This window comes from Anabrus simplex, chromosome 3 (genome assembly GCF_040414725.1).
Source record: "Anabrus simplex isolate iqAnaSimp1 chromosome 3, ASM4041472v1, whole genome shotgun sequence".
NCBI classification, from domain to species: Eukaryota; Metazoa; Arthropoda; class Insecta; order Orthoptera; family Tettigoniidae; genus Anabrus; species Anabrus simplex.
Window position 1 is genome coordinate 412,686,279 of NC_090267.1, and position 12,807 is coordinate 412,699,085.

The following is a 12,807-nucleotide window of genomic DNA, read 5'->3' on the forward strand; positions in this document are numbered from 1 at the left end:
TCCAGCTAACTCATTCTTGGTTGCCAGCGTTTTGCCCCAGTGTGCTAAGTTGTGGTCATCAGTTGGTAAATAGCACACTCACCAAGACGCATGGCTAGTGCATACTGTGGAGGCATTTATTTTATTTATTTATAAGTTTTCACCTTGAAGGTTACGCCTTCACCCTGGCCAGGAGTGTCGGCTGGTTGAAGAAGGAGCAATGGGGTAAAGAGGAGGGTAATTTGAAGTAAGGAATGGGGATGTGTGCTCAGATATTATTTAAGTACCGGGGATGTGTGCAAGGATTAAAAATTCAGAGGAGAGTGCAAGAGTGGGCAGGGGAAAAAGTGAAGTGCAAAGATGGGAAAGATGAAGGTTAGAAGAGAGGTCTTGGGTGGAGATGCAAGGTGGGGAGATGAAGGGTGGCTGTGATATTGGAAAGAGAAGTGATAAGAAAGTGAAAGAGGTCGAATGTCGGAAGGGGTGGGGGAATGAAACTAGGTTGGGAAGGGGGTGGATAAACTTGTAGAAAAGGTGGAAAAGGAGAAGCGGCTGGCCAGGGGCGACGATGTAAAGTATCTGAGGGGAAGCGAACAGGTGGGTGTGGAGAACGGGAGGGCTCCACTTTGTGGTGATGGCCATTGATACGAGCACCGGTACGAATGAGATGTTGAACATCTTCAGCAGTGAGAAGCTGGAGCCGCACCATATATCTAGGGCTGTTGGTGTTGTGTATACGAATCGCACGTTGGGCGAAAACGCCATCCGCGTGGAGTTCCTGTAGGACGTCCCGTTCAGAGATGTCAGGCAGAATCCCGCGTAGGACGCAACTAAACATGGCATGGAAGGAGGGTGGTTGCTGCCGTGGTGATGGTGGTGTGGCGTCGGCTGCTGCAGAGGTGTCTTGTAGAGGTGATGGATGACAGAGCTCCGGTGGTCGAAGTCAACAGGGTGGAAAGGAGTGGCGGGGTTACGGTAGTCAAGAGTAATGGGAGGGATGAGGACATTACTGGCAAAGGGTGACAAGTTGTGGCAGTAGTGATGGGAAGTTGAGAAGTGGTATATGCAGTCGTCATAGTGGTCGTGGTGGTAGGAGTTGTTGAGAAGAAGGATGACTGTGGCTCAGGCAATTTCCGGGGTAGAGACGCGTTGAAGACTGGAAAAATAGATGGATCCGCACAGAGCTGTTCTTGGATGGTCAATGGAGGTGGCACCACTGTGTAGGTCTTGCGGCGAATGGTCGCTCCGGAGGTGGAGAGGCGTTGCAGGAGTTCCTCTCCCGGGAGATGTACCAGAATCTACGATGTTGGAGTGGAAGTGAGGTCATCTGTCAATCGGTAGGCATTATAAGCCGGGATGCCAGCTGTACGAAGGTCTTGGTAGATGTCATCTTCAGAGATGGTTGGATCTACTCCAGGGATGAGGCAATAAGACAGGGTGGGTTGGAAAGGCCGACTGCCAATGAGGCTTCAGCCTATATGCTTGTTTGAGGTTGGCTAGGTAGCAATCAAAGATGAGGGCCACCCGGCTGAGCAGAAAAACTTGGAGATACTGTGGCAAAGCTAAGAAATATCTGTTAGTGAGGTTCCCCCTGCACCAGGTGAGAAACGATGTATGCTGCCGTGGAGGCTTTTTTTTTTTCAAAGTTTTCATTCCCCACCTGAAGGGCGGGGCGGGCTTCCTAAATTGTTACGTGATCTCTTGGGCCAAGAGAGGTGAGGATAATGGAGAGATGCAATAAATGAAAAAGGTGGATAAGTGATTTGACAGATTGAATGAGAAATGGTTACGGTGCTGTTAATGAAAGAGGATGTGCATTAGTCGTGAAGTTTATAAGGGAGATGGGAAAAGTGAAGGTTTACAGAAGAGTGGCGGAATGGAAGTTGTGGTAGAGGACGGTTGTGAAGTATCAAAGATGTTCAAGTGACGGCGGTGGGGGAAAAGAGATATTCAGATGGGGAGAAGATGGGCGGACGTAGTGTGTAGGTTGAAAGGCAGGAGGATCTGTCCAGGTGGGATGACGTGGTGTAGGGAGGGGATTTTCTAGAGCGGGGAGGGGAACGAGAAGGTTCGACTTTATGAAGACGGCCATAGAGGGTTGCACCATTGGCAATTAGATGGTCGACAGCTGCTGCAGTAGATAGTTGAAGACGCACTAAGTACGTGGGGCCGTAGGTGTTGAAAATGCGGAACGCCTTCCGAACTGGTATGGCGTTAAAGCGGAGGTGACGTTGAACTTCTGTTGCTGGAAGGAGAGGGTCGACACCACGAACGACACAGCTGTAGACAGTAGTAGTAAATGAGGTTGATGGCGGTGATGACAGTTGGCTGGCGGCTGCGACTGTAGATGGTATTAACGGAGTTGACAACGGAGCTGGTGTAGCATCATTTGGAGGTCGACAGAGATTACGGGTGGGGGGTGGAACACTGATTGATGAAGAGGTAATGGCATAGAAAGAGAAGTGGACATAATCTGTGACGGATGGGAAAATGTAAAGAGTCGTCATGAGATGGTAGGAAGAGGTGAGCGCAGAGGTCGTGGTGGTGGTGATGGTAGTGGTGGTGGTGGTAGTCATTGTGTAGAAAGGTAGTGGGAAGGCTAACATCCAACAAGGAGTTGGCCAATATGGTGGCTCAGGTCGGCGGTAGCTTGCAGTAAAGATGGATAGCCACCCAGCTGATCAAAAATACCAGGAGTTTCTTCAACAGAGATCAGCGAGGTCCGCTTCAGAGATGTGTTGTGCATCCTGAGAAGCGATGAAGTGATGTGCAGTGGAGGCTTTTTTGAGTTTGTTTGGTTCTTTTCCCAAAGTTTTCATTCCCCACCCTGAAGGGGTGGGGCGGGCCACATAGAGGGTTACGCCCCCTCTCTGTCCAAGAGATGCAGGCGGGTCAAGAAGATGTGAGGGAGAAGGAAGGTGGGTAAACAAAGTGAGAAATGATACGAGATGTGTGCGAAGCGGGAAGGTTAGTTGAGGGTTCCAGGGCAGAAATGCAAGGTTAGGAGGTGGAGGGTGGCGGTGAGATTACAAAGGGAAGTGGTGAGGAGTTGAAAGAGATCTGGCGTCGGAAAGGTTTGGGGGAAAAAATTAGTTGGGGGAAGGGATGGACAGATGGGTTGATTAGGTTGAAAGGTAGGAGGAGCTAGTGATGGGACTATCGAATGAAAACTACCGAATTATTCGATAGTTGTCAACTACCGTTACAACCGATTGTTTCCGTTTGCATTCGGTTTTTCATTCGGATCGCAAATTCCAATTGTTTCCGCTAGTTAGCGCTGAAATCGCCACCTCTTTCGTCACGGAGTGGTCAGTCATTTATTATAAAAATGGCTGCGGTAGTTTTCAACATATAAGTGTACGTGCCAATTCACTCCGCTTCTGTGTATTTCAAGACGGTAATCAACCAAATCTCTAATGAAAATAAAATGCAATTACCAGTATATAGGCCTACTTATACGAAGGTTTGTGAGAAAATTAATGAGCACTTAGAGCAACACTGATAGCGCAACGGGTAAATCAACGAGCTGCAAACAGTGGGGATGCAGGTTCGAATCTTCCTCTTGGCGACTGTTTTTAACATAGGAATATTGTTTTATCACGGAGAATTATTACCGTTTTATATTTCATTAGTGAGTTATGCAGCCGTTTAAAGGAATTATTTATTCCGTACAACTGGTAACCAGTTCATCCCTCATTATGACCGGCGTGCATGCGTCATTAGCAATCTTTTGGGGCTAAACAAGTCATCCAACACAGCTTTATGCCAGCTTTCAAGGTATCGTATCGTAATCTGTTTACCCTCCAGGGTCGGTTTTTCCCTCGGACTCAGCGAACGAACCCACCTCTACCGCTTCAAGGGCAGTGTCCTGGAGCTTCAGACTCTGGGTCGGGGGATACAACTGGGGAGGATGACCAGTACCTCGCCCAGGCGACCTCACCTGCTATGCTGAACAGGGGCTTTGTGGTGGGATGGGAAGATTGGAAGGGATAGACAAGGAAGTGGGAAGGAAGCGGCCGTGGCCTTAACTTGGGTACCATCCCGGCATTTTCCTGGAGGAGAAGTGGTAAACCACGGAAAACCACTTCGAGGATGGCTGAGGTGAGAACCGAACCCACCTCTACTCAGTTGACCTCCCGAGGTTGAGTGGACCCCGTTCCAACCCTCGTACCTCTCTTCAAATTTCGTGGCAGAGCTGGGAATTGAACCCGGGCCTCCGGAAGTGGCAGCTAATCACACTAACCAGTACACCACAGAGGCGGACAACTTTCAAAGCACAAGCTCAAATTTATCATTCCATAGGCAGTCTATTGCCATATGCTCATCAAGATCCTGAATTTTTGCAGATTTACAGTACTTTGTTGGTGAAGATGAAAGTGAAGCACTAATCTGACTCCAAGTTATATTAATGATAAATGCAATTTTAATATTGTGCACTTTATCAATAGATAATCATGTTATAGTTTATATAAATACTTCCCATATACGAACCATGAACCTCTAATGATTGAACATTAACCTTACATGAATGGAATTATTTTAAAATTATTATATCCACTATATTTGTTCCTAGGAAAATATGTTGTCTTTTCATTTAGTTTAGTTTGCTGTATTCATATTACTTTAATATGTGGTGTCGTTACAATAAGGACATAACCTTCGTCTGAAATTACCTAGCATTTGTTATGAACAGACGATCTTACATTCATTAACTTGTGGTTAGGGACACAAAAATGCATTTTATATAAAATGAAGCATAATGACCACAATTACTTTAATCGGGACATTTTATCTTATTTTATAGAACAACGTATTTCAGTTTCCAATTACTTCACTCGAACATTGTGTAACGTTGGTTACTAGTCGTAGTGTCTATATTTCCGCTTATATTAACAAAACAAACATCTATACAAATCGGTAGTATAATACAACAATCCACATTTCGGTAGTTACTAGCAAATGACTTATTACTAGTTACTAGTACTACCGCAGTACAAAACGTATAGGCTATTACTACCGATTTCAAACCGAATGAAAACTATCGAATGTTTTCATTCGATAGTCAAGCCTCACAATCGGTAGTCTACTGATAGTTTAAAACATTCGATATTCCCATCACTAGGAGGAGCTAGCCGGGGGTGACAGTAGTCAGTGGTGGAAGGATAGCAAACAGGTCGGAGTGGGGAACGAGCAGGCTCCACTCGGTAATGATGGCGGTAAATATGGGCGCCGTTGTTGATCAGGTGTTGCCGTTGGAAGGAGGAGGCGAACCATGTAGGTAGAGCCGGAGCTGTTCTGTATCCGGGACGCACGTCGGACGGGGATTCCTGTTGTTCGAAGTTCACGAAGTAGGTCCTGGTCAGAGATGCTGGGGTCTATGCCACGGAGCATGCAGCTAGGCATACCGTGGAAAGATGTGTGTGGCGGTGGTGATGTTGACGATGTGGCGGCAGCTGCTTTGACGTTGTATGGTCGGGATTGTAGAGTCAATGACGGTGTTGCTGTGGTCGAATCCAATGGGGTGGCGGGGAGTTGTTGGAGACTAGGTTGTGTGGGAGTCGAGGAAAGAGGGAGGGATGATGACATTATAGATGAATGGTGGCAAGATGTGATCGTAGTGACAGGATTACAGGAAGGGGTATGGGCGTACGTCCTAGTGGTAGTGGTGGTGGTGGCGGGGGTGGTTGCAGTGGTGAGGTAAATGGAAACAGAAGGCGATGAAGGTTGTGATGGTGTATGAAGTTGAGTAGAGATTATGACGGGCAGAGTAGTTGGATCTGTAGTGAGTTGGGCCAAGATTGGTGGAGGAGTAGGCTCCACGAGGTACAAGCGGTGATGTATGCTGACTCCGGTGGCAAGGAGGTGCTTCCAGTTGTCCCGCGTTGGTAGGTATAGGAGTATCTGTGATGATGGTGTTAAGCTGGAGCCATCCAACAGACGTAAACATCGTGGACTCTGAAGTTGGCTGCATGGAATGCACGGCAAACGTCGTCTTCTGAGATGGTAGGTTCAACATCGGGAATGATGCAGGTGACCATTGTTGGGGAGGCCGACTTCCTTCTTGGTGTCAGGCCGATATGCTTTTTTGAGGCAGGCAGGGTGCGAGAATTAGAGATGAGGCGTCACCCGCCCAGGTGAAAAAATGAGGCGTTGATGTCACTGGAGTAGTCCACAATTAGAGATGTAGTCTGTAAGAGAAGAGACGTGATGTGATGGGATGTGCCCCGTGGAGGCTTTTTAAAAATTTATTTTAAGTTTTCATTCCCCACCTGAAGGGTGGGGCGGGCACCCTAGATCGTTACGCGATCTCTCGGGCCAATAGAGGTGAAGAGAACTGATAGATGTTTTAAATGAAGAAGAGAGAAAAACGGTGTGAAAAATTGAATGAATGGCTACGGGGCTGAGTTTATGACGGTGTGCGGGAGGAGTGAAATGTTTAGAGGAGGGTACCAGGCTGTAAATTGTAGGTGAGGAGGTGCAGGGTCACCGTGATGTTACAAAGATAGGAAGTTAGGAATCGCAAGATGTCGAGTGTTGAAGCTGATGGGGGGAAGAAACCGTTTGGTGGGAGGGGAGGGTAAACGGGTGGAGGGGGTCGATAAGGAGGGGGTGGCCAGGTGCGATGATGGGCATTGTTGGAGGGATGTTGAACAGGTTGGGGCAGGGAAAGAGATGGCTCGACTTTGTAACGATGGCCAAAGATGTAGACTCCACTGGCGATGAGTTGGTGAACATCGGCGGCAGTAGGGAAGTGGGTGCATATCATGTACGTCGCACCAGAGGTGTTCTTGATCCTGAAGATTCGACAGACGGGTACGCCTTCTGCTCGAAGTTGTTGGAGAGGATGGCTTGTTCTGAGTAAGCAGGGTCCACTCCACGGATCACACAGCTACACATGGTGTGGCGGGATGGTGATGACTGTGAAGAGGGTGGTGCTTCTTCAACGGTGTTGGAAGATGACGACTGTGACGGTGCTGCAGATGTGGCGGAAGGCATGTATGAGGGTTGACGTTCTTCAGGTGCTAGGGGGTGAGGGAGGGAAGAAGTCTTTATGGACGCAGGATGACTGGTTGTAACCGTAGTGATGCGAATAGGGGAGGGGGTGAAGGTAGTTATCGGCGATGTAGAAACGAGGTGTGATGTCTGCTGGCTTGACGACGTAGACTCCACTTCGTGCGAAGGCAGCTGGTAGGAAGTCTCCTGAGGTGGCACGATGGTTGCAGGCGGAGTAAAATCAGTGGCTAAGAGCTGATCCATGAGGTACGCAGGAGTAACTTCCACACTATGGAAGATGCGATGGATATAGATGCCGTTGTTCAGGAGGTGGCAGATGTCGTCCTATGTGGAGATATAGAAGTACATCTGGTGACAGTCCGGAACTGGTTAGTAGTCTGGTGGCGCAATGAACGTGGACGCCTGCCTTATGGATTAGGTGGACGATGTCATCATCTGAGAGGGCGAGGTTGACGTTACGGAGTAGGAATGTAAGCATGTCGGGGAGGCAGACTTCCAACTTGGTGTCTGGCCGATATGCTTTATTGGGTCGGCTGGGTGCGATGTTAGAGTTGCGGCATCACCTGGCCAAAACAAAAATAATTTGGGAGGAGGTAAAGGAGTATACAGTCCACTGTCGAGAGACAGACAGTGAAAAAGCGTGCATGGTCCTCCCCGTGGAGGCCACTGCGTAGGCTACTTGGAGCCACCAGCTGTGCCAATGCACTATGAGAGACTTTGTCTAATTTTTAGAAATTGCTGCCTGCCTGGCCATCAGGTGATTAACATGTTGATTCCCATAGGGAACCTGAAATATTTTTTCCAAATGAGTAAATTTATAATACCAATAGAGTTGGTCCGTTATTGGATGTTATAAATTTTTCCATGCGTCTTGGTGCATGTGCTATTTACCAATTGATGAGTCCAACTTAGCACACTGGGGCGAAATGCTGGCAACCAAGAATGAGTTAGCTAGAAAAGTGAAAGAACTGATCAAGTTCAAGTTTGAACCTCAGGGCCAGAAATCAGCCTTGTACTGTAATGTTGTGCATCACTGCTGATGGGGACAAACTACCACCTTTTGCAATTTGTAAGCGAGAAACAATATCTATGTAAAAGCTGTCCCCAGGGATGCAAGTAAGAGTGCAGGAAAAGGGGTGGATAAACAAAGATTTGTACATGGTGTGGCTTCGCCAATCTGGTGCTCTGTTACATCAGCTATCCATGTTGGTTATTGACAGCTTCTGTGGTCACTTGACAGAGAAAGTGAAAAAATATGATGAGAAAACAGTGATCTGTCATGGTTGTGATTCCTGGTGGAATGATGGGAATGCTGCAACCCTTAGGTGTCTCCATCCACTGGCCTTTTAAGGCACATTTGCAGTATTTCTATGGTGAATGGAGGTACAGTTCTAAGGAAATGACACAGAGCGGACAACTCAAGAAGCCTTCAGTTTCTCAAATGTGTGATGGAACTTGGATGCATGGAAATTAATTCCAGCAGAGAGAGTAGCCAAGAGCTTCAAAATCACATCAATTTCCAATGCAGTGGAGGGGACTGAAGACAAGAAAGTGTGGGATGCATCATCTGACAGCTGCAGTGACAGAGACAGTGGATAAAGTGTCAAGTGATGATTAATAGGTACCTTGAACTAATTTTAACCACATTTGAATGCAATAGGTTGTAAGGTATGTAGATACTAGTGTTTTATAGTAGTAAAGTGTTCTAAACTGAAGGTTCTTTACTGTATTTAATTTTAAAATTCCCAGTACAAGCTGCACCCCATTTTTATCTACCTACTTTTGGTAATAAAAGTACCGCCTGTACACATGCAAATACGGTACTATCACTATCAGTATTAGACTATTATTAGTCCTGGTCACTGGTGTTACTTTGAATGTGAGAAACTAATGAAGAAATTCAATTAATAATATTTATTTGATATTGTTTTGTGTTTTTAAAATAAGATTCAAATGTTCAGTAGGGAAGGGGCAGTTAAAGCCAGTAAACCCCCTCTCTTGTGCATGCCACTGTGCAGACATCATTAACTCCCAACACATCCATGTAAATGGAAATTTAAAAAAAAGTGTATGTAACTATGAATGTTCTATCCAAGCTTATTTGATATTATTCTATTTCTAGTTTTCATTCCCCTCCCTGAAGGGGAGGGGCGGGCCACCCTGAAGGTAACGCCTTCACTCTGGCCAGGAGTTTCGGCGGGTTGGAGAAGGAGTGATGGTATGGGGAGGAGGGTAGTTTGATGTATGGAGTTAGGAGGTGTGTGCGGATGGTATTTAATTATTGGGGATGTGTGCAAGGATTAAATATAATGGGAAAGGAAGGTGGGTAAAGGAAGGGTTTTTTGTTGTGGGGGAGGGCATATAATTTTTATTTTCATTTGTATTTTTATTTTTTCAATTTTTTTTGAGGGGAAGGGCATATATATTTTTTTGTTTTTGGTACATTGATATTTAAATACGGTTTACAGTTTGACAGTACTTGAGATATTAACATAAATTAATGAGTTTTATCTTTACAGTCACGTATGAAGTTCCAAAGTTTAACACAGTGCTGATTAGAAATTTTCCGTTGATTCCTTCGCCATGCTGATCTCTTCTGAAGATAGAGGGGCCAATATGTGAAGAGTAATATTAATTTTGTGATGCACTCACAAGACGACATTTAACAGGATGTAAGTGTATTCAGTGATTAAAAATATTGGGGAGGATGTGGGTGCAGGAGCTGAGGGGGCTGGGGATGTGTTCAGACAAGGGTTTCTAATGGAGTAAAGTGGAAGTGCGAATTTAGGCCGGAATGGGTGGTAAGAAAATGAAGATTAAATGTTTGGTTTGCTGCGGCTTGTAAGTGAGTGAGGACTAAGGGACGGTTGTAGGGATGGATATTTAGTAATGAAATGGTGACAAAACGAATTAGATCCTCTACTGTAGGTATTTGGAAAAGGGAACGGCTAGGTGACGTAGGTGGATCAATGATTCTGATAGGGGCTATGAGTTCTGGTTGATTTCGAGGTGGTGCAGGGCGGCGACAGCAGCGGCGAGAATACACTGGGTGATTACCTCCACAGGTATGGCATTGCGGGGGTTGATGCGTATTGGGGCACCGGGGTGTAAAGTGATCTTGATTGCAATGTCCATATTTAGGAGTCTTGGCGATACACTGAATGGTGGTATGATTATTGTAGATGAGACAGCGCTCACACCGGATGGCTTGTGGTGGTGGGGCACGAGATGGTTCTACTTTATGGTGGTGCCTATGTATAGAGACCCCGCTGGCCAAAATACGGTCGACATCTTCGGGCGATGGCAGAAGAATTCTCACCATATAGGTGGGACCCGTGGAGTTCTTGATTCTGAATGCTTTCTTGACTGGGATGCCTTCTGCGTGAAGTTCGGAGATTATTGTTTCTTCCGTAATTGAGGGGTCAACACCTCGTATTACACAGCTGAGAAGGCGGTAGCGTGGTGGGGTCGGGGGAGTTTTGATGGGTTGAGGAGAGAGGAGTTGAAAAGGGGTAGTTGATCCAAGTTGGTGAGCGCCTATTGCAGTGGTGAATTGAGTGGCCGCGATGTCCCCATTAACTTGAATGATGACTCCAGTTGTTGCTCGTCGGATATCTGCTATATCCTCACGGCGCATATTAAATCTGAGCAGGGTGGAGAAAATAGCGTTGGGAGACTGGAACTCGGGGGCAGGATTTGAGAGTAGAAATGAATCCGCTCCTGAGGGCGTAGGTTGAAGCAAACGTGAATGAACAATGGGACGTCTTGTGCAGGATACGGATGAAAGTCCAATTGTAGAGGGGGTAGTGGTGGCGAGTGGAGAATTGGCAGAAATGGGCTGATTGACGGCAGCCATGGACTGCGGAGGCGCACTTGTATTGTCTGTCGATGGTGCAGGGTTCGGGTCCAGAGCAAGGCGTCGTGGGGCTTGTTCTTCCTATGGAGCAGACTGTGGAGAAAACCTCTTAAACTGGAAGTGAACTGTAGTGTTGTCCCCCAGCGAAGCTGTAGTTCGTGGGAAGAAATCTGGCCTGGTGGTCAGGAGCGGCAAAACTAGACAGTACGGCTGAGTGGTAAGCTGCTGCAGCTGTTTGACTGATGTCAGTGGCGGTGGTGGTAGTGGCTGTCGTGGTCGTTGCTGTAGAGGTAGCTGGACGATAAGGTTGATAGCGATGCATAACAAAGAGTGGTGTTACGGTCGTCTGAGGAAGTGCAGTACGACTGGAGATGAGCTCGCCCTGAGGTGATACCTCTCGGAATTTCTTCTGTCCACCTAGTCAGAACACTTTTTTAACAGGGAATGCCCTGCGTGCCTGAGTTACGGTGTAGAAAAACCGTTGGACGGCGAAGGATGTGCCCGATATTGTTCCCCCTCTGGCGAACTAATGAAAGTGCAGATTGTTAAGTTATCAGAAGAGCTAAAACAAGTTCTGACAGCTGATGTAAAATACATTTTTATAATTGGTTTTTATGTGCTAGCCATACAGAAGGAGCTGCACATGCGAGACTTTACCAGAAGTAGATCTTATATAAATAGTGAAATCTAGACCTTTATTACAGATTTGTTAGTTTGTCACTTTCACTATTTTGCCAGAAAGGGAGTGATGTGTATCACACGTATAATATAGAGAATATGATTAATTCCAAAGACAGTTTTAAATATTAACATTTCCTTCATCAATGTAGTTTTAGTTAGATACAATGATTGCCTTATACTTGAAAAAATGAATTTAAATATTATTCTAGGGCTGTCTACAGGGATGCTGACATTTACATTCTGGATGATCCTCTTTCTGCTGTAGATAGCCAGGTTGGCAAGCAAATATTTAGCAGCTGCATCAAAGATTTTCTCAAAAATAAAACACGGATATTGGTTACTCATCAGTTACAGTACCTTCATGAAGCTGATTATGTGATTGTTATGGATGATGTAAGTGCAAAGAATAGAATCAATATTTTGCTTCTGAACCAACTGTAGAACTGCATCAATGCATCATTCAACATTTTGTTATTTCTTGTGTTATACAAGCAAAACAGTTGGGTTGAAATAAGCTGATTATCATAATCATCATCATCATCATCATCATCATCATCATCATCATCAGGCACCATTATATGGTTAAGATTTAGCATTGTTCTTCAGTACAGATTATTTCTTTGCCAGTAATTCCAAATTTAAGTGGAAATCATGCCTTTTCACTCTTTACATGGTCAACTTTGTATAATCGTTATGTTTTCAGTCTATCAGAATCAAGATACAAATTATGAAACACTATTGCGTACCTGATAAAGATATACAGCATTTTTTTAGGCATGTACTAGTGTTCCATTATTTTGTATCTTGTGTTCGACTGACTGGAAAACTTAAAGGTTATAATAATTACAAACCTTCAGATTATGTCATAATGCTGTATGTCTGAAGTAAGTCCATTTTCACCCTGTTTAGATTTAATACTTTGTTATAATCACAAATGTGCATCCTACTTAGAGGTCTCGAATAATATATGTATATACATATAGATAGATAGGAGGAACAAGAAACTAAACACAAAATAGGACGAACGTAAAAACATAAAAACCAATTATAAAAATGGATTTTACATCAGCCGTCAGAACTTGTTTTAGCTCTTCTGATAACTCAGGTCAGGTTGTGAGTTTCACAAATAGGAAAAGTCCTCTCAGTTTTAATTACTATGTTGATGGGGTGAAAGTTCCTTTTGGGGATCATTGTTAGTACCTAGGTGTTAATATATAAAAAAAAAAAGACCTTCATTGGGGTAATCACATAAATATGATTAATAAAGGGTACAGATC

General features: G+C 45.2%; 1 protein-coding gene across 1 annotated transcript in view; it reads left to right on the forward strand.

The window, feature by feature from the left end:
* The window catches only part of LOC136866830 (ATP-binding cassette sub-family C member 4-like), a 291,743-nt gene that overhangs the window by 99,833 nt on the left and 179,103 nt on the right, over positions 1–12,807 (forward strand). Inside the window, exon 12 of the mRNA XM_068226857.1 lies at positions 11,740–11,923. Coding sequence (XP_068082958.1) covers positions 11,740–11,923 — 184 coding nt within the window. The remainder of the gene's footprint in view (positions 1–11,739; positions 11,924–12,807) is intronic.